Raw genomic sequence first — 22,646 nt, 5'->3', positions numbered from 1 at the left:
ATTTAAGGAAGTGATGATGTGTTTTTTGAGAACTATGAACATTGGAAAACCTGGAAATGCAAAGTTGATGTTACCCAAACTACCTTAACTCTGCCCTTGTATCATTGCCTGCCGAACAACCAAAACCAAAAGCATCCTAGGGCTTGTCTACGTTTTAAAACGTATCAGCAGTGCAGCTGCAGCGCTTCAGTGAAGATGCTACCTATGCTGCAGGGGTACTCTCCCCATGTAGGTACTCCACCTCCCCAAGAGGCAGTAGCTAAGTCGATGGAAGAATTCTCCTGTTGATCTAGCACTGTCTACACCGGGAGTTAGGTTGGTTTAACTGCATCACTCAGGGCTGTGGATTTTTCACTCCCCTGAGTGATGTAGTTATACCAACCTAATTTCCTAGCATAGACCAGGCTTTAGCCATAAACACCTAGTCTCATCACATTAGAGTGACAGATCACCTTAACTTTTTTGTTTTCTTCTCTTATTTTACTGTATTTTAGCAGTTCGATATTATGGCCCTTGATGTCTAAGCTAAATTATATTTACAGAGCACCTTTCTCTTGCTGCATGTGTGCTACTCCACCTTTTATGGCAATGGGCACCTCTTTTTAGATCACTACAGTCAACTACTCCTCCGTTCTTTAAGGCCATCTGCAGTCACCAACAAGATAGACTTTTCCATCTCTGCACCAAAACTGGATCACTTTCAAGACAATTCCCTCACTGTATACAGGCTTTCATATGTAAAAGTGTTGTCATTCTCTAATGCTCAGCAGTAGCCTGTATCTTCCTTACCGAACGCTATGAACCTCTTAGGGTATGTCTACAGTTTTGGAGCTCACAGGAGTGAGTCTCCCACACCGGGTCATTAGACTTGAGCTTGTGGGGCTCATTCTAGTGCTCTTAAAAATAGCTGTGCAGACAGCACTTCGATGTTGCAGCTTGTGGTGGTGGTATGTGCAGACATACTCTTAAGAGCTGGATTATAAATTAGGTACTTGATATGCTGTGGGCACCGAGGGTAGAGAATTGATGAGATGCCACAGACATATTTGCATGAAACCAAAGCTTCATTCTCCAGTGGTCCTAGCCTCTATTGGCACATCTTGCAAGCTGCTAACTTGATCAAGTCTTTCTCTAAAGAACTTTAATCAGAGTGTGTCTGTCTCACACACAAGGAGTGACATGAATGGGATGGAAGGTCATGCAAATTGGACAGAGTTAGTTAGAGGCATGAGCTTCACTGGGCATTTCCTTATATGCATGGGTTTTTTAGAAAATTGCCATATTCTCTAGGCATTTTCCCCTTAAGTGAGTGATAGATATTTACAATTCTGACAAAAAACAAGGGCCACAGTGTGACATGAAACCACCAGCCCAGGTCAGGGGCAGTACTGAGCTACTGCAGGAGCCATTGGGCCTAAGGCAGGATAATACCTGGGCAGCACCCCTTGAAGCAGCACAGTGCCAGCTTGACCTTCCCCTTATAGGAAAGCTAGTGGGGGCAGCGGCACTAGTTCTGTGGAGTCATTCTGCTTCTGCTTAACTGTGGCCTTCCCCTGTACTGTGGATGCAGGGATAGATGGAGGGGAAGCTCTTTGTCTCCCCTCTTCCCCCAGTCCTTTAGGCACCCATGAAGCAGCCAAGCACAATCTGGTCTGGGTTTTTTGGTGGGAATGCTCTAGGCTGCACCAGTTAGCCCAACAGTTACTTCTCCCTTGCCTCCTGGGAGAGGAGCTGGGGCTTCAGCCATTCCCTCCATCCCCAGTTTCTTTACTCAGTGGGATTTTCCAGATGCTGCTAATGCACAAACAGCAAGGAGTATGGTGCTCTGGGAAAGCCAATGCAGGAGGAAATTTAATGGAAAATATTAAAGAGAAAAAAATGTGTTTGATGGGCTTTTAATATAAAAAGGAAAAAAAAAAAGAAAAGGGGAAGGGGGAGATTTATTCGCTGTAATATGAACCAAATGTTGGCTGGGATGGCAGCTGTACTCTCACTCTCTCCCTGTAAACTGTGTAAGCGGCTTTTCAAAGGAGGCACTACAGGGCGCAAGGCTTGCTTACTGGCTGTGCCTTAACCCTTCCGTTCCTGGAGAGAAAGCCTCTCTCCATGCAGGTATTAGCTCAGCAGGGCTTAATTACTGAGCCACAGTCAGAAGCATGTTCTAGATCGGGGTTGGCAACCTTTCAGAAGTAGTGTGCCGAGTCTTCATTTATTCACTCTAATTTAAGGTTTCACGTGCCAGTAATATATTTTAACGTTTTTAGAAGGTCTCTTTCTATAAGTCTATAATATATAAGTAAACTATTGTTGTATGTAAAGTAAATAAGGTTTTTAACATGTATAAGAAGCTTCATTTAAAATTAAATTAAAATGCAGAGCCCCCTGGACTGGTGAGCAGGACCCAGGCAGTGTGAGTGCCGCTGAAAATCAGCTCGCATGCCGCCTTTGGCACACATGCCATAGGTTGCCTACCCCGTTCTAAATAAATAGAGAGATGTCTTCCTATAGTGTTGTCCTCCCCACCTGCTACTGCTATTCTCCATCCCCTTAATATGTAAAAATAGAATGGACAAACCACTTAGACATGTACAATAGGGAAGGATTCTGCACTTGCCCTTGGGGAGGAGGACAGGGTGAGACCTAACCAGACTTTTTGAGCCCTGTCTTCTATGGGCTTGCCTACAGTGGGGGTTTTGGAGGCAGGAACTCAGTGCAAATCACATTTTATGCCAGTGCTGTGCACTTATGCTTTGGGTTTACACTGGAACAGTTACACTGGGGTAACTCTACCAAGGCCCTGTGGTTCCTGGGATCCCTGTGTGTTGAGCTGTTCGAAAGGTGCTTTCCCTTCACACCTATGTGAGAAACAGAGACTTTGTATTGATTAGGAAGCGTGGTCAGGCCTAGCTAACATGTATTGGCTAAGTCTGACATCAATGTATACGTCTATACTACCCGCCGGATCAGCGGGTAGTGTTCAATGTATCTGGGATAGATTTGTCGCGTCACGTCTGGACGCGATAAATCGATCTGCTAATCAATGCCCGTACTCCACCTTGGCAGGAGGAGTAAGCGCAGTCGACTTGCCGCCGTGAGGACGGCCAGGTAAGTCGAACTAAGATACTTCAACTTCAGCTATGCAAATAGCGTAGCTGAAGTTGCGTATCTTAGTTTGAAACCCCACACACACCTCCAGTGTAGACCAGCCCAGTGTGATCACTTTTCCTAGTCAAGGCAAAACCGGCCAGTGCAGTGGTGTGACTCACTCTCCATAAATGGTCCAGCTGCTCTACTTGAGCTTCACATCTGTTTAATGCTTTGAAATTGGCATGAGAGGCCAGTTCACGCAACTGCATGTCAGATTTAAGTAAGCCCTCTCCCCAACACCCTTTCATGAAGGGGGGGAATAGTAGCACACTCCCTTTCCATCACTGCTAATCCCATCACATCTGTGCCATGCTGTTAAAATGTTCCAGCAGACTGGGCCTCTGTATGCAGGTGTGGGAGCATGTGCAGGCAACTAGAGGCCAGGACCACCTCCTTCCCCTCCACTTGCACTAACTGAGAGTAAAGCTGCCGTGTACTGTGTGATCTTGTTAATCTGGATCACATGGAGGAGACATGCTCGGCTGCCTTCACTGAATCTCCAGTGACCTGATGAGCAGCAATGGGATGGAGGCATTGAACTTTCCAGCCAGCTGGCTGCTACTTTCTTCTTGATTTAGTCTCTGTACTAGTGAATTTTCAAAGCTGCCCTGTGTAAAGAGAAAAAATCCAAAGCTGCTTACCTGCCAAGTATTCCCCAGATCAGAGAGACTGGCAACACAGTGTGCTTGGCATGGAGCCAAGGATGCTGCTAAGGCCCAACAAAAACTGGCTCCACTGAAAACTAAACATTTCATTTCATTTCATTTCACAAGACTGGCAGGTTTAATGCTTCTGAAAGTGAGAGGCTGATAATGCCAGCTAAATCCAGGAATAGTTTAGGTAAATTCTCTTCAGGCTTCCCCTGCACAGCTGTGCCAGTGCCCCTCAATCCTGCTCTGCAGTACCATCTGTTATTACAGTGCTGGGCTATCACACAGCTGTCCTCAGGCACCTCAGTCCTGACCTGCAGCACTCCTAGCTATTCCATTCCTGGGCCTCCATGTCCAGTTCTGCCAACACCCTTCCTTCCTAATCTGCAGCAACAGGGGGTAGATGTCACATTGCCGTTGCTGCAAGAAAATTGGCTTTGTTCCAAAAGCCAGATACTCAGTGGCAGAGAGAAACAGGAAGATCAAACAGAGACTGAGGGACAGAAGTGGAGAGCAAATTAGATGTGAGTTTGCAATGATATAAGGCTTTTAAAAAAAGCCCAGTGTGATTTTTTTGGGCAGCATTTGTAGAATCATCAAGTTAAGGAGCAAGGGAGGAATGCCGTTTCTCTCTACAGCTCCAGCACATTCACATCTGGAATATTGCATTCAGTTCTAGGCACCTCATTATCAAAAACATTGACAAATAGGAGAGAGTTCAAAAGAAGAGCAATAAATGATCATATGGCTGGAGGGACTGAGTTATAGGGAAAGATTAAAGGCACTAAATTTGTCTACTTTGGTTGCATTGTAACTGAGGGGACATAAGTACAAGTAAGTGAAGGGTTAGGCCCTAAGCAGGTAAAAGGATATAGCGATGGGTGATGTGATGAAACTGAGAAAAGGCAAATGTAGGCTAGATTCTCAGGGAAAACCCCCTGATGTTGAGCTGTGTCAACCTGTGGAGCTCTCTCCTACATTCCATCACTGTGGACACTGATCACTAGACTGAGCAAAGTGCTGGCAAATGTCCTGAACTTGCACTGTGGGGTCTGGATGCCCTCCATAATTCTTATGATTCTAAATTAGCTTATTTTAACATTATGAGGGCTCCCAGCAGAAAGGGAGAAATAGCCAAAGGGGGCTCCTGATGGTTGCTGCATATTGAGGTGTCCCATTATGCCTGAATTGTTGCCTGTCATAAATAGTTTATTTGGGCAGTGAAATACTCTAGGGATTGGCAACAGGAGCCAGTCTGCAAAACCACTCCTGTTCATGTCATTTTCCTCTCCCGCCTTTCTAACACTCCTGTCAATTCTGAGTCTGTCCTTCATGTTTCCCTTGTACCCCTCCTAGTCTCTCATGGGACTTAGTGAATGGCTGCTTCTCTCACCTGTTTCTATAACTGTGACTGCTGGGAAGGAGCAGGTAGGATGCTAGAGAGGTTGGAGAACTGGACTGTTTCAAGTTGCCCACAGCTGTACCTCATCACAGTAAGGAGGGAGAGGCTGATTGATGCAGAGGGACAGGAACTCTCCTACAGCTCTGCAACACCTTCGGATATCACTGGAGATTGTGTTTGTCACTTTGAACTGGATTTGAACCCAGGCTGCAGTTCCACTAGCCTTGCCAAGCCACCCTGGACAGTCTGCACATTAACTTTAAAAGCTTTTCCTTGGCTTCTCTCTGCAGCGTTTTTTTGAAAGCAGATTGCATGCCAGGTGATGGCATCCCAGTTTTATAAGGGCCAGCTGCAGCCTGCCCCTTATCCATCTGCATGTACCTGGGCTGTTGAGAGTGGGCTCTGGTAAAGCTCCCTTTGTTACAGAGAATCCCCAATATACTGACAGTAACTAACTCAGGAATGTCAAAAGTACTTTGTTCTCCTCTGGCATTTGGAGAGTCATCTCTGTTCCCAGCACATTCACAGCTGAGTGTTAGGGCTCCCATGATACACTAGCCATACTACAGAGCAGGCCATTGCTGGCCACCCTGGATCAAAGTCACTGATTCTTAGACATCCCCAGTAACATCAGGGCCTGGGAACAAGCCAGCTGCAGAGGCTCATTGCTCTGTTTAAAAAAAATAAGAGCAAGAGAGAAGAAGAGGACCGGAAGGTAAGTGGCACTGCCGTGCACCCCAGCAGGACCCCAGTGTTCTGGGCTGTGTCCCACCGTGTTTATCATCACTTCACAGGCAGCATGAGTCAAGGGCCTGTTGTTAGGGATGGAGGCGGTACAGACTGTGCCAAAGAAAATGTTCTGTGTTCTCTGAATGCTTGAGCACAAGTCACAAGGATGCTGGGAGCTGCCACACCAGACAGACTCATTCATTAACCTATTAACTGCTTTGTGCCAGCTGGTGCCTGCGAGGGCTTTGCTCTGAAAGCTTCTTGGCTTTGTCGCAGCACCTGATGCCCCATGGGCAAAGAGGTATTGCCCAAGGTTGTCTTGCATTCCTTGGCAAGGTGGGAGCGCTGATTTCTAAACCGGCACTGGGCTTCTTTGTTGCTTCTTGGCACAATGACCCTTGTTCCTCCTTAACTCCAGGCATTACAGAACAGGATGTGAAATACTTTCATTGTCAGTTTGTTTCCTCAACGGCAGGATAAATTCTTTTTTAGTTTGGTAGCCATGCAGCCATCCTACCTTTTGCTGTGATCCTATCAGCTCTCACAGGTTAGACTGGGTGTAATGTTTTCAAAAACGCTGAAGTCCCATTTTCAAAAGTAACTTAAGTTCACTTAGGAGCCTAAATCCCATTGACTTTCACTGAGACTTAGGATCCTGAGTTACTTACTTTTGAAAATGATACATAAGTCTGGAGTTGCATAGGCAACCCTCAAGGAATACCAAGGTACTGCAGGAAATGTTGGTACCTGAGTTCAGTACTGAACCAGGGCCCAGCATGCGGGGACTGGGGGGGACTGAAGTTGAGGCCTTTGTCCCTTGGTGATTCTTAAAGATCCCTTGTCACTTGTCATATGAGTGGAAGCTTGAGCCCCAGTTTCATGGCTAAATTCCAGTTTGAATGATTACATTCTATACACTGGCTTTCTCCATGCAGCTTCAATTGGATAAAGATTTGTCTTTACTTCTTTCTGCTGTCCACTGTTAAACAGCTATCATGTCCCATCCTAAAGGTGACTGCATTGTATAGTGGGTGAAATGACCTTTAATTCAAGTTAGTAAAATGATTTGAGATACTTTGGAATAAAAGGTGTTATAGCTATGCAAGCTGTTATTATTTACTAATATTATTTCAGCAGGCACTAGCTTCAAGCGAGATGGTTCTAATCAATACAGCTCTCTGCAGGTTTAGATTTTTAATTTTCATTTCTTTAAGAGGCTCTCTAACTCCTTTCCAGCTAGGCACAGAAATCCAATTCGGGTTCTTCTCACAAAGGCTGCACCCCATATCCCTTCCATTTGGGTGCAGGGATCCAGCTGGGCTTTTTCTTCTCCTTCCAAGTCAATGAACAGACTCACCTCTAATATCTGGCCTCAGCACAGGCATAGTCCACTGGCTCCAAGGGTGTTGCTTGTGTCTCCATCCACAAGGTGGTGTATCAGTGAAGAGATCCTGGGCTGGGATGTGGGAGGGGATGAGGGCTCTGGCTTGGGTTGCAGGCTCTGGGGGGGACCAAGGTTGAGGAGGGGGCTCCGGGCTGGAGGGTGGAGCCGAAGGGTTCGGAGTATAGAAGGGGGCTCTGGGCTGAGGCAAGGGATTGGGATGTGAGAGGAGGTACGGGCTCTGGGCTGGGAGTGCGGGTTCCGGGGTGGGTCCAGAAATGAGGGATTCAGGGTGTGGGAGGGGTCTCTGGGCTGGGACTGAGGGGTTTGGGGGCGGGAGGGAGATCAGGGCTGGGGCAGAGTGTTGGGGTGTGGGAGGGAGTGAGGGCTTCGGCTGGGGGTGTGGGCTCTGGGGTGGGGCTGGAGATGAGGGGTTTGTGATGCAGGAGGGGGCTCTGGGCTGGAGGGTGAAGCTGAGGGGTTTCGGAGTATGGGAGGGGGCTCCGGGCTGAGGCAGGGGGTTGGGGCATGGGAGGGAGTGAGGGCTGTGGCTGGGGGTGCAGACTCTGTGGTGAGGCTGGGGATGAGGGGTTTGGGGTGTAGGAGGGTACTCCGGGCTGGGATTGGGGTACGAAGTGGGGAAGGAGGATCAGGGCTGGGGCAGGGGGTTGAGGTGCAGGGAGGAGACCAGGGGTGCAGGCTCCGGGTAGAGCTTACCTGAAGCAGCAGCACATCCCCGCTCCAGCTCCTACGCGGAGGCCCATCCAGGCAGCTCTGAGCGCTGCCCTGTTTGCAGGCGCCGCCCCTGCAGCTCTCATTGGCCGCAATTCCCAGCCAATGGGAGCTGCGGGGACAGCGTGCGGAGCCCCCTGGCTACCCCTACACATAGGAGTCAGAGTGGGGACATGCCGGCTGCTTCCTGAGAGCCGCATGGTGCGGGGGCTAGCAGGGAGCCTGCCAGCCCCGCTGCTCTGTGCTGCCAACCAGACAGTCAACAGCCCGGCCAGCGGTGCTGACTGGAGCTGCCACGATCCCTTTTTTACCGGGTGTGGAGATAAAAAACCGGACACCTAATCACCTTAGGAGGAGGTAGAATTATTGCCCAGGGTCTCTGGAAAAAACAGGTCAAAGAAAGGAACGCAATGGCTCTCTTGCCAGAAATACCATGTTGTTCTAAGAGCTGCTGGAAAGATAGAAGTTCTAGCTTGTGAAGGATGGGCCATAGCGCCCAGGCTGAGATTGGCAGCACGTACTGAAGGCCTGAATCCTGGCCAAGCCTCTACTAAGCAATCCATCAATAATTCCAAGTGAGCTGGGAGAAGATTGCTCACAACCAGCCTGACAGACAGAATGAAACACAATTTCCTCTGGTGGCACAGGCAGGAGTGTTTGTTTCCCATTTGTGGGTGTGGATGTGCACGTGCACATGTGCATGCACGCAAGAGGGAGAGAGAGAATATGCAAGTGAGTGTCTAGGCAAACAGCAGGCCTCAGCATACCAGTGACAATCCCAAGATGGAAAAAAGGACTCACCCCTATGTGGCTCAGGAGGAGGAGGAAGAGGGAGAAACACAGATCACCTAAGTGAAAGCATTCCCTTGAAAATTAGTCGTGCAGGTGTCAGTTACTGTCCTGAGCCTCCTGCAAGATACATGAGACAAGAGTGTTGGCTTCAGGCATAGTCCAAGGGAGACCCTCTTTAATAAACCAGCTGTCAGACAGAGTTTGAGAGTAGGGAACTAGAGCACTAAGATGCCCTGTTAGCATGGCAGACAAGGAAAGGAGGTTGGATGTTTAGAGCATGTAGCTGGCAATAGCTCCATGATTCAGAGAGACTAACCCCAATTCCCATCTCATCCACGTGGGCAGGCATTGCCATGTATGGGTCACAGCTGATTTTATAATATACTATATGTAGTGATGCAGAGCTGAGAGGCAGGCACCCTTATCTGCGTATGATCCCAAGTCCTGCACTGGGAGCTCCATGGCCTCTACCAGGAAGGCCACACTGCCACCTATTGAAGTTGTAGTTAGATGAAGTGTAACTGTGTTAATTTCAGCTCAATTCAGAAGGAAACAAAAGCTATGAAGCCTAATGGAAAAAAATATCCCCATCTCATCATAAACAATTTTACAAACCATCAAAGTGAAACATAGGCAGAAAGCAACTTGCATTGATGTGATCTCTGTAAATGGGCGCTGCTGAGATTCCCTGGGTGTAGAGTAGCATCATGGACAGTGGAGCACAGGTGAGTTGTATATAAAACTGTGCCTATGCTACAGGAAAACGAGTTAGCCAGAATTTATTACAGTCCTGGCTCTCCCCAAAATAGTGGTCACTTGATTTCCATATGTTTTTCCTGGCCAGGAACAACCAAGCTGAACTGTGCTAGAGTCCACCCTATAAATCTTGCTGTAGCCTATAGATCATACAGAGTCAGGTTAAATAAGGAGAAGAGCTCGGCCTAGAGACCAAAGGCAAATACATGCTTTAGAGAGGCATTTGGAGAGGGTGAACCCAAAATCACACCAACAATCCCAGTGCATTCATTGAAACTTGGACCAGCAACCCCCAATCTGCATTTCCATGATAGTTAATGTCCATCACCAGAAAGCTGAAAGAGAGAGGAATGATGTACCTTTGTGGTACGGAACCTCTGGGAAATAGTCCTCTGAAGCATTCAGTTCTGTGACTCAGCCAGTGGCCTTCACTCCACCACAGGCCACAGCCCCTGAGTATCATTTGTAAGGCACAGAGCAAATGCTGTCTGTAAAATGGACAATGTCATTGTCAGGCTGTCTGATGTGGCTCACGAAAGTGCATGCCAACCTCAGGGCAGATTGTTACAAACCCCAAACTGGTTGTATGTTCTATAATTAGATTTGACCAACCAAGTATTAAATGTGAACGACTCAAGCATAATGACAGCCTTAACATGGAGTCACAGACTGTCCCATTGCACATTCCAGTCTATCTTCCCACCCAGGCAATCCTTCCTTTGTGATAAATGTTCCCTTACACCAAAAATCACAACAATATTCAGGTTACTCCCAGCCCCGAAGGACAAGTCACCCCAGGTAAGTTGTACCTTAGATCTATCACCAAAAGCAATGCTTGTAGCCAATCCTGTAGTAAACTATTTAAAGATTTATTAATTAGGGAAAAGAAATAAAGAGTTATTTTTAGGGCTATCAAGCGATTAAAAAAATGTAACCGTGTGATTAATTGTGCTGTTAATAATAGAATACCATTTATTTAAATATTTTGGGATGTTTTCTATATTTTCAAATATATTGATTTTAATTGCAACACAATACAAAGTGTACAGTGCTCACTTTATATTTCTTTTTGATTACAGTAACTTCTCACTTAACGTCATCCCGGTTAACGTTGTTTTGTTGCTACGTCACTGATTAATTAGAGAACATGCTCATTTAAAGTTGCGCAATGCTCCCTTATAATGTTGTTTGGCAGCCACCTGCTTTGTTCACTGCTTGCAGGAAGAGCAGCCTGTCAGAGCGAGATGGTGGTGGCTTAGAATCAGGGTGGGCCAGCAGCCCCCCATCAGCTTCCCGCTTCCCTAAGTTCCCTGTGCGGCTATCAATTGCCGGGCAGTTCAGGTATCCCTCTCCCCACTGCCATGTACTGGTCCTGCCCTCTACCTTGGAGCTGCTTCCTGGAGCCTCCTGCTTGCTGTGCAGGGGGTGGGAGAGAAGAGGGGTGCTGATGTCAAGGTGTCTCCCTCCACCTGCTCCTGTACCCCATCTCCACAGAGCAGGGTACACAACAGGGCTCAGAGGGAGGGAGCTTGCTGTCAGCAGCTGCAGCCTCAACTTGCAGATCTACTTAAAAAGGCAGTGTACTTAGAGTGGGGTCAGCATATTTGAAGGGGCAATGCGCGTCTCTCTCGGTCACACACACACACGTACACAGTGTGTGTGTCTGTCTCACACACACATGCACCCCCACCACCACTTTGGAAAGTGGAGGGAGTAGTGCACTCCAGTGGAATAGCGTGGGTTCATCATCATGTTCAGTTTCCACAGGGAATGTTTGCAGCCACTGGCATGTGTCTATTGTGTCTCCTACCTCCATTAGTGCTGCCTTGTAGAGTGTGAGGCTACATTAACAACAACGTGTTAACCCTTGAGGGCTCAACCAAGTGCGAAAAAAATTTCCCTGGAACCTAACCCCCCCATTTACATTAATTCTTAAGGGGAAATTGGATTAGCTTAACATGGTTTCGCTTAAAGTAACATTTTTCAGGAACATAACTACAACATTAAGCAAGGAGTTACTGTACAAGTATTTGCACTGTAAAAAAACAAAAGAAATAGTATTTTTCAATTCACCTAATACAAGTACTGTATTGCAGTCTCTTTATCATGAAAGTTGAATTTACAAATGTAGAATTATGTACAAAAAAACTGCATTCAAAAATAAGAGTGTAAAATTTTAGAGCCTGCAAGTCCACTCAGTCCTACTTCTTGTTCAGCCAATCACTCAGACAAACAAGTTTGTTTACATTTGCAGAAGATAATGCTGCCCACTTCTTGTTTACGATGTCACCTGAAAGTGAAAACAAGCATTCTCATAGCACTGTTGTAGCCAGTGTGCCAGATGCACTAAAGATTCATGTGTCCCTTCATGCTTCAACCACCATTCCAGGGGACTTACATCCATGCTGATGACGGGTTCTGCTCAATAACAGTCCAAAGCAGTGCAGACTGATGCATGTTCATTTTCATTATCTGAGTCAGATGCCAGCAGCAGAAGGTTGATTTTCTTTTTTGGTGGTTCAGGTTCTGTAGTTTCCGCATCAAAGTGTTGCTCTTTTAAGACTTCTGAATGCACGGTCTACACCTCGTCCATCTCATATTTTGGAAGGCACTTTAGATTCTTAAACCTTAGGTCGAGTGCTGTAGCTATTTTATGAAATCTCACATTGGTACCTTCTTTGCATTTTGTCAAATCTGCAGTGAAAATGTTCTTTAAATGAACAACATGTGCTGCATCCGAGACTGCAATAACATGAAATATATGGCAGAATGTGGGTAAAACAGAACAGGGCACATACAATTCTCTCCCAAGGAGTTCAGTCACATATTTAATTAATGCACTATTTTTTTAATGAGCGTCATCAGCATGGAAGTGTGTCCTCTGGAATGGTGGGCGAAGCATGAAGGGGTCTACGAATGTTTAGCATATCTGGCACTTAAATCCCCTGCAATGCCCAGCTACAAAAGTTCCATGCAAATGCTTGTTCTCACTTTCTGGTGACATTGTAAATAAGAAGTGAGCAGCATTATCTCCGTAAACGTAAATAAACTTGTTTGTCTTAGCAACTGGCTGAACAAGCAATAGGACTGAGTGGACTTGTAGGCTATGAACTTTTACATTGTTTTGGTTTTGAGTGCAGTTATGGAACAAAAAAAATCTACATTTGTAAGTTGCACTTTCACAACAGAGATTGCATTACAGTACTTGTATGAAGTGAATTGAAAAATACTATTTTAAAATAATTTTACAGTGCAAATATTTGTAATAAAAAAATTAAAAAAAATAGAAAAACATCCAAAATGTTTAATACATTTAAATTGGTATTCTATTGTAATCGTATTAGTGCGATTAAAACTGCGATGAATCACGGTTAATTTTTTTGAGTTAATCGGATAAGTTAACTGCGATTAATTGACAGCCCTAGTTATTTTACAAGATTAAAGAAGGGAAACATACACCCACAAATGAGTTAGTCTTAGATTTCAAAAGGTGATAGTAGCTGCTATATATGCAAGCACTATATATCCCTTAGGGCTTAAACAAACTAAGCAGCTTAGGATCCCTTGCTAATTCTTAGAAATATTGCCCCCTCCAAATTCCAAGTAGCATAGTGGTGATAATTTCTCTTTAACACGAATTTTTATTATCTTCCCTCAGCATTCAAGCTGTGATGGGACAAGGGCTTGTGCATGACCAGCTTCATGGGGAAACAATCATCAGTCTTTTGTCCACTGATGTTCCACAATGGTTTTTCTGGTGTCTATAGGCCTTACTTTGTTGGGGAGGAGATGACACCTCTTGTGGTAAACTAGTATTTCACACTTGGTGATGCTTTTCCCCAACTGTGGGGGTTTACAGTCTTAGCAAACTTTTTTATATTTACAGAACAAACATTTAAATAATACCTTATAACATGGGATATAGGTCTCTACTAAGCAAGTAAGATTATACAAGTAAGATTAATACATGCAGTATTCTACAAGCATTTCATAAAAGTCTAAACATTCTTATAACTCTAATGCCTATTTTAACAATCCTAACACACAGGTGAAGCAGACTGGTTTCCAGCTATACATTTGTCAGTGTTTGGTGTGGCCCAGGGGCCTTGGCACGAGCTGGCACCTGGTCTACAAGTGTCAGAGTCATCTCTTAAAGCATCAACTGTGTAGGTTAAATGTGATTCCTTCAGGTTTTTGGTATGACACCTGCCAAAAGATATCTGCTGCTGCTCACCGTGACTTTAGCTCAGTGAATATGTCTCTATTGCCTTTATATCTGACTCCTGCAAGACGTGCACCCTTTTCCTGAAACACAGATATGGGCCTCCTTTGTGTTTCATCCATTCAACAGCAAGTCTTACTGCTTAGACGGGGGCCAATTTAAAGCTATCATCAAAGGTGTTCACATCACATCAGTATATCTCTTTCACTTCATCATGGCTTGCGTAAGTTCAAGAAAGATCCATATTCAGCAACCATGTCTTTAGCTTCTCAGGCATTCTTATTCATTGAAGGATAGAATTTATGCTGTGCAGGTTCTTAACTGGAGGAGGATCTCTGGGAGATTTGAAGCAGGCGCTGAGCTCCAGGATCAGTTGGGTACCTTGTCTGAGTGCCCTCAGAACTGCTTGACTCGCTTCACCCTCACAAGCCTTAGTTCTGTATTATGTCTTGATTCTCAGTCAGGATGGGAGCTGCACTTTAGAACCATAGGTACCTGTCCCAAAGAGCTTACAGAAAGCAGCCATGATCAGCAGACCCTTACTCTTTACTGAATACTGTTAGGAAGGGTGATCCAAGTACATACACCAAGGAGATGGAGGATGCTTAATGTCAGTCAGACAGTTCAGACCCCTAACATATTGATGACCAGAGGAATGTCCAGTCTCTAAATGAGGTGAGCATGGCTTGTTTTCCCTTGTGCTTGGTGGATTGTTAGTGGGAAGCTCCAGGAATAGAATGGGGTTGAAGGAGAGATGTGACCATGAAAATTTCTAGTCAGGTACAAAATCCACTCACCACCTTTTACCGTGACAATAAGGAGGAGAAACTGAAAGTGTGAGAGAAATTACACACCACGGGCAAATGGGCAAGTAGAATGTAGTGTGAGTAGTTTATAATTGAGGGACCACAGCTCAAGATCCTTCCTTGCCATTGATGAGAGGGTCCGCCTCAGGCTGCCTGCTGAGTGCCAGACTAGTTCCAACTTTGCTTTTGAGTGACCTTCATATCTACTGGGGCCAGTGGGCATTGCTGTTTTGTTTTTTGGTTCTTCAAAGGATGGTCTGCAGTAATTCCATCTGTCCCCAGAGGAGTGCGTTCCAGTCCCAGCAAAATCTCCTCTGTTTCTCAACTGTGAGCATGACCCCCAGTTTCACTGGGAGGAGCACAGCTGCTGCAGCTGTTTCACATGCTGTCAGAAGAGTCCAGGGGCTTTACCACCTGGAAGTGGGGATAGAGTCAGGATCAATGCAGTGGGAGGACCAGTGTTACCCCAAGGATATGGGGAAAGGGCCAGATGATAACAACCTGATAATAACCAGTTTTGGGGGCAAGCAAGACTGATGAGGCACCAGATGGAGATCATTTCCAAGTTTCTAAATATACCTTGTGATTGTGATACATTTCTTTGTATTTACACTTCTGGCATCTTGTGCCCAGTAGGGGGCAGCGTTGAGGGGCTTGCAACACTTCCCCTGCTCAGCCTGTGTCATACGCATGATGCACAGAGCTGAGCGATTGCTGGCAGAGCTGCAGGACAGGATCCAGCCGTGTTGGAGAGCAAGGACTACACTGTTCACCTGGGGAAAAAAGGGGGCGTGCACTCCTAGGCACTAGACACCCCAGAGTTTGGCTCTCCCTCATTTTGTTTGGGTGTAAATGGGAAGGAGAGAAGTGACCAAGGAGCAGGACTGCTGAGAGTGGGTTCGGGCCCCGGTGAAAAAAAAATTTTGGGCCCCTCAGCAAGGGCGGACTGGCTAAACAGGGCCAACGAAGCTGGGCCCCGGGCCCCCTTCCGGACCGCCAGGCTCCGGTAATTTGTACCAGCTTCCCCCCCCCCCCCCCTCTTGTCGGCCCTGACAAGAAGCTGCAACAGAAACAACAGGAAAGGTAATATCTGAAAGGAGATAGGATGGAAGGAAGGAAGGGGACTGGGGAGAAATAAAGCAGGTACTGTAAGGGGGAAACTGAAGAACAGTGAAATGCCAAAGACAGAGAGGACATTTAAAAGATATACATATATATACGCTGTGTTAGGTGCAGTACAAACACATAACGAGAGGCAGTCTCTGCCCCCAAAGAGTTACAGTCTGTTTAGAAAAGAAAGACAAAGGGCAGGAGGGGAAACAGGGGCACAGAGTGGTAAAGTGACTTGCCCAAGGTAACCCACTGAGGCAGCGGGAGAGCTAGGATTAGAACCCTGATTTTCTGAGTCCCAGGTCTGTATTCATTAGACCACACTTCCTCCCAAGCACTTGGAAAAGAGGCAGAGATGACAATTTAAGACTCAGTGAGGTGGGGGCCAAAATCTTTTGTACAGGATTCTAATCGGTTTTTTATATGGTGATAAAGGGTGAGCTATGGTGTGGGGTCCCCTGCAGACAGCACAATGGAGTGACCTGGAAAGTGCCTGAGATAGGATAGAGTGGGGGTGCCCCACAGGAAGCAGGATGGAGATGCTGACAACCAATGTCCCTTGCTATGCAGGGCTGCTTTACTCCATTGCTGCTGAGAGGTTGGGTGTGGGGATGGATCCACTTGAACCTCTTGCAGTGTCCCTGCCCTTTCCTAGTGGTTCAGCTGCAGAAAGTATGTGTTGGGGGTTGGGTAACCGAGTTTGGCCTTTTTAAGATCATCCTCAAGATGTTACTCTGGATCAGTTTGGTGGCCAGGATTGCAGGGGAGACAGTACCAGGTTCAGGGAAGATGGGGGTTTATAAATTCATAGATTCTAAGGCCAGAAGGGATGACTGTGATCATCTAGTCAGACCTCCTACATAACACTGGCCATAGAACATCTCCAAAATAATTCCTAGAGTGGATCTTTTAGAAAGCATCTAATCTAGATTTAAAAATAATTGTTGGTAAATTGGTCGATTGCTTAATTGTTCTAACGGTTAATTGAGGAGCTTGGGGTGGGGGGTTGTTTATTTTTTGGAACTCTATGAAGTGAAGAAACTGGGATAACATTCCCACACCCAGAAACACTACCTCCTCTCTGCACTCGTGGTAGGATGCAGCAGATACAAGCATCATCTGCATCCCAGTCAATTACAGTGTGCACAGGAACTTTAAGGAAAGTCTGTACTTCACAACACATGAGATCCAAAGGGAATGTCTAGACATGGGGCACAATGGGAGAGAAGAATGAACTCAGTGGGGACATAGGCGGCTCAAGCAATGGGATTAAAGGTTTTATTGGGCAGACTCAGCGGACCATGTGGCATGTGGTCAGTTAGTGCAGGGAATCTGGATTGCTCATGTATCCCAGCTTCTCCAGGACGCCTTGTGACCCTGTCACTCTGTTACCTGCTCTCCACAAAACCCATGGGTCTAGTGGAGAAGAGTGTAGTTCCCCAATTACAGTAATCCTTAGCTCGGCCACTTAACTCTGGATCCCTGACTCTGGGTGCTGCAAGGCTGACTGTCTCCCCTCAGTGCTAGCTGGACAGCCATGGTCATGTCCTAATGTCACTCTTGGATTTTCTCTCTTGTTTCTCTACAATTGTTCACCTCAGGCTTGGTAACAAGGATAGTAACAGGCCCAGTCCAGACTTCCAGACACTCTCCCGGCTGGAGGTAGGTCCTCCTTACCAGGCCCACAGCTGACATGCAGCATTTGTATCGTGTGTTCTATTTGCCAGTGCCACCCACTTGTTGCTAATTGCATGCCTGTCAAGCTACTAGTGACTCTTTGGGGAGCAGTGATGCCCTGTGGGCAGCAGCTCCCCTGGCCTCGCATGCAGGGTAATGGAGATGGATAATGTGTGTGATGGCTCTTCTCTTCTCAGGGCTCTAAAGAATGACAGCTTCGCCTGGGAAGGAGAATTAGAGAACTGTGTCCACAGCAAGGTGACGGGAAGCCAGCTGGCACATCCCAAGTGTCAGCCAACTGCTGGCAGCTATCAGCTCCATTTTGCCGTGCAGCAACTCCAGCAGCAGAAGCATCAGTCCCGACAGCTCTTGGAGCAGAGCCGAGCCCGGCACCAGGTAACTGAGACAAAAGTCGGCCTGAGAATGGCCACTGCCGGTTTCTACACCTGTGGGCCGGCATGGGGCAGTTTCACACCCAGGACGTGACACAAGGTTTTTTGGGGAGGAAGCACCACTTATGGGTTATGAGGATAGGACTGAACTTATATTCAGTGATTCTGATAGCCGCCTAATGCTGCTGTCCCTCTTGGCCTCCCTGCTGGGTCAGGATCCCTCTCTAGTTGGCTATCTGAGTGCTGCTACTCACTGTTCTACCTAGTGCCTGAGTCAGAGCCCAGCATCACTGGGCCCAGAGATTCTTTATCTGTAAATCCCATAGTTGTGGTGGCATGTGTTTGTGTCCACCAAGTGCACATGTGGTTTACTTATATGGGTGTCATTGCTACATTTGTGTGTCTCCATTCCCCAGAGTCTCATAGCTGTATTGGCATGTGTCTCTGCCCTGTAATGTTGGTACCAGGGGTCTCTGTTTCAGCTACAGCTTGACCAAGTCCTTTCCCACACACTGCAGTACCCATGCACCAAACAATGAAGACTGATAGGAAAATGACTTCACCACAATGAAGACCAAACATTACCTGGATTGCTTCATTCCTGTGAGGGAATAAGGTTCATCTCTGCCAGGAATATTCTAAGAGCCATAGATACACAATAGACACGGGTATAGAGCCTGAGCCCAGGTGTGAGCTTCTCCCACACCTCCCAGGGCCCAGTGGTGGCTCCAGGCACCAGTGCTCCAAGCAGTCCGCCGGTCCCGCGGATTCGGCAGCAATTCGGCGGCAGGTACGCCGAAACCGCGGACCGGCGGGCCTCCCACAGGCAAGCCACCAGGACCAGGGACCTTCCGCAGGTAAGCCACCGAAGGCAGCCTGACTGCCGTGCTTGGGGCTGCAAAAAAGTTGGGGCTGCCCCTGCCAGGGCCTGCTAAACACCATCATTATCAGTCAGTGCATCTAATGTTTCCTTTACTTGCTAGGCACTCAGCCATTTGGCACAGAGTCATTCCCTTGACACCATTGTAAGGGACAGAGGGAGACACAGTGCTGTCAAGGCAGGAAGAAAATGAAAATGGGATAAGAACATAACGGCCGTACCTGGTCAGACCAAAGGTCCATCTAGCCCAGTATCTGTCTACCGACAGTGGCCAATGCCAGGTGCCCCAGAGGGAGTGAACCTAACAGTCAATGATTAAGTGATCTCTCTCCTGCCATCCATCTCCATCCTCTGAGGGTACGTCCAGACTACCCACCGTATCGGCGGGTAGCGATCGATTTATCGGGGATCGATGTATCGTGTCTCATCTAGACGCGATATATTGATCCCCGAACGCACTCCCCGTCGACTCCGGAACTCCACCGGAGCGAGCGGCGGTAGTGGAGTCGACGGGGGAGCCGCGGACATCGATCCCGCGCCGTGAGGACGGGAGGTAAGTCGGAATAAGATACTTCGACTTCAGCTACGGTATTCCTGTAGCTGAAGTTGCGTATCTTACATCGACACCCCCCCCCATCCTGGCTAATAGCCATTTATGGACTTAACCACAGTGGTGAGCTCGAGCCGGTTCACACCGGTTCACAGGAACCGGTTGTTAAATTTAGAAGCCTTTTTAGAACTGGTTGTTCCAGGACAACCGGTTCTAAAAAAGCTTTTAAATTTAACAAAGGCTCAGACAGCTGTCCACCCAGCCCCTGGCCCCAGCTCACCTCCCCCTCTCCCCTGAACGCTCCGCCCTCCTTCTCCTCCCCCTCCCCCTCCCCTACTTCCTGCGAATCAAATGTTCACAGGAAGTCTGAAACAAGCAGCAGGCAGGTAAGCCGGGGGGGAGGGGGGGGACAACACGCGGAGGGCTCCAGGGAGGCACGGCGCACGTGACCCAGTCCGGCTTCACCTGAGCGGCTCCCCCTGGCACCGGCCGAGCGGCTCCGGCCCAGCTCGGGGAGTCGGCTGGGCACTGCGGCGCCGGTCCCGGTGCCGGCCAAGCGGCTCTGGCTCAGGGAGTCGGCCGGGCCCCACAGCGCCAGTCGCAGCGAGCGGACCCGGTCCCGGACCCAGGCAGTGTGGTAAGGTGGCAGGGAGCAGGGAGGGGGTGTTCGGTCAGTTGTGGGGGGGTGGATAGGGGTCAGGGCGGTCAGAGGGCAGGGAACAGGGGGATTGAATGAGGGCAAGGGTCCTGGGGGGCAGTCAGGAAGGAGCAGGGGTTGGATGAGGTGGTGGGGGACAGTCAGGGACGGAAAGAAGGGTTGGTTGGATGGGGCAGGAGTCCCGGGGGGCCATCAAGAATGAGAGGAGGGGTTGGATGGGGCGGTAGGGGGCAGTCAGGGGACAGGGAAGGGGAAGGATCGGTCGGAGTCGTTGGGGTGTGTGTCAAGGAACATGGGGGGTTGGATGGGGCACGACCCCCTCATGAGGTGAGGAGGAGGGAACCTGTTGTTAATATTTTGGCAGCTCATCACTGCTTAACCACCATAAATTTATCCAGTTCTCTTTTAAAATTTATCTAGTTCTCTTTTAATTCCTTGTGTCCTATGATTCCCATGTAATGAATGGCAGTGTTTTGGCAGCTGGTCTGGAGCAGCATCTCCCCACCCTAGATGGAGACCCTACTGGGGTTTATAAAGCACCAGTTACCTCATTTGTTATGGAGGGCAGGGTTTCCTTCATTTTGATTGGTGTCTGGAACAGCAGTGGGGTTCTTCATGTGCTTGGACCTCCACTCAGCATAGATTGTTTGATCCAGGTTAGGAGGACCTATTGGTATTTGCTGGGCAGTCTGGCAGGGATGGCCTCAAACACAAGCAAGAACTAAGTATGTGGGGCCTCCACCCCCCCATATCAGGGGCATGAATTACTAGTTACTGCAGGGTCCCTAACAAACAGCTTATGGCTCAATTCCCACCATTCTGGGAGGGAAATCAGAGGTGGAGGCAACTTCTGTATGTACTGTGTCCTTTCCTTCCCCAACCCTCCCTCCCCCCAGTTGCTACCCCTCTGAGCAGGAGCAGAAGGCCCTTCTTTCATCTCTGTCCAAGGGGCTCTGGGTGGGCAGCCGTGGCTGCTGCTGAGCATAGGGTAGCACTGCAAGCCGAGCTGGGCTGTGCCTGTGAGGAGGTTGGAGCTGACCATGGGGGCCTGGCTGAGCCCTCTTCTAATTGCTGACATTGAGCTGAAGTTATTTTTGGCCTAGGGCAGAGCCATTACTCAGGAGTTTCTGTTAAAGTGATTCTTTGTTAAGCCTCCACTCCTCTCCCCCCCCCTCCCCCTTGAGCCGAACAGTTCAGAGCTGCAGTATTGAGGCCATTGCCATGCCACGGGCTCAGACAGCTCTGAAATTGCCATTAATGAAGAAGGGATTTGCTTAACACTCAGGGTATGTCTACACTGCAATTAGACACCCATGTCTGGCCCATGCCAGCTGACTAAGGCTGACGCTCCTAAGCTAAGGGGCTGTTTAATTGCTGCATAGAGGTTCAGGCTGCAGCCTGAGCTTTGGGACTCTCCCACCTTGCAGGTCCTAGATCCCTGGCTTCAGCTCAAACCTGAACATCTACAGTGCAATTAAGCAGCCCCGCAAGCCTGAGTCAGCTGGCGCAGACCAGCTGCAGGTTTTTTAATTGCTGTGTAGACATACCCTCACACTTCCTTGTATTGGAAGCCAGGTCTTAATAGAGAGAGTGTCTCTTGGATACATCTCCTCCCACTTGTCTTTGCCTGGTGCCAGACAGATCTCCCATCCCAGGCACAATTGCACTGACCTCTCCTGCTTAGTAGCCAGAGCACCCCTCCCCATCCCAACAGACTCACCATCCCCTACCCTACTACCACCTCCCTCTCCTGTTCACTCTTGCCTGCCCTATCTTTGTCACTCACCACTGTTTGGCTCCCCCCACCTACCCTTACAACTTCCCCATCCCATAACCTCCTCCCACTCACTTTGGCCCAAGCCCCATCCCTCACTCCCTTCCACTCACCACTGCCTGGTCACCATCCTGCTCATTTTCACTGTGGCTTCCTGCCTTCCCCTCCCACTCACCATTATCTGTGCTTCCCCACTTCCTCTCCACTCACTGCACCTGGACCTCCACCACCTGCTCACTATCACTTGGGCCTTACCCATCTCCATCATTGTCACCCAGGCCTCCTACCCCCATATCTGCTCACCATTGTCCAAGCCCCATCCCACTCCACTCGTTGTCTGCCCCTCCCCCCAATCCACTGTCCTGCTTGCTGCACCCAGGTCCTCCTGCTTTTTTCCCATTTCACAATGCCTGGGCCTCGCCCCCTTGCAATGATAAAACATCCGTATGCCAATGCTCTACTTCCACAATGACACCAATGGCTTGTGTGGCAAAAGCACATCAGGAAAATGTTTAATCACTGTAGCAGCTGGACATAAGGGGAGGAGCCAGGAGCAGGTGACCAGCCCACTCTGCAAACAACACAGTTTGGGAACCTCTGGCTTAAAACTTTTCCTTCCATCTCTCTCTCTCTCTTTGTCTCCTTCCTTCCCCCATTCCTCACTTCCTTCATCTCACTTTCTCCCTCTGTCCTCCCTTGCCGTACCTTAAATCTGCACTCACAAAAAGCCCTTTTCTGAGGTGTCCTCTCATGCCGATGAGTTTTCCCCCATTCCTTTTCTCAAGCAGTCTGGCTTGGAGGTTGGGAATGAGAAGTGTTTATTGGCATCCTGAGGTAGGGCCCACAGAAACGATGTGTTCTCGTAGGCAGGGTGTCTGGGGTTGAGGGAGGTCATTGGGTAGCATCAATAGGTCTTTCACAGCCTTCCTCACATTGCTGAGGGCTCCCTATGTACTGCACACTCGCAGTGCTGGGAGGGCAGCCTGGA

At 48.2% G+C, this 22,646-nt stretch overlaps 1 protein-coding gene across 11 annotated transcripts in view; it reads left to right on the top strand.

Annotated features, from left to right (window-relative positions):
- Window positions 1-22,646, top strand: part of TTLL5 (tubulin tyrosine ligase like 5) — a 235,835-nt gene that overhangs the window by 161,047 nt on the left and 52,142 nt on the right. For all 11 annotated transcript variants that reach the window (XR_005597950.1, XM_039536715.1, XM_039536717.1 and 8 more), the window contains one exon: window positions 17,602-17,800. Coding sequence is in view for 10 of the 11 variants with exons in the window: in XM_039536715.1 (XP_039392649.1) it covers window positions 17,602-17,800 (199 nt within the window). In the remaining variant the exon portion in view is untranslated. The remainder of the gene's footprint in view (window positions 1-17,601; window positions 17,801-22,646) is intronic.

The sequence above is a fragment of the Mauremys reevesii genome, linkage group 4, assembly GCF_016161935.1.
Source record: "Mauremys reevesii isolate NIE-2019 linkage group 4, ASM1616193v1, whole genome shotgun sequence".
In the NCBI taxonomy this organism is placed as follows: Eukaryota; Metazoa; Chordata; order Testudines; family Geoemydidae; genus Mauremys; species Mauremys reevesii.
The sequence above is the reverse complement of the archived record's forward strand: the minus strand, read 5'-3'. Positions and strand labels throughout refer to the sequence as shown.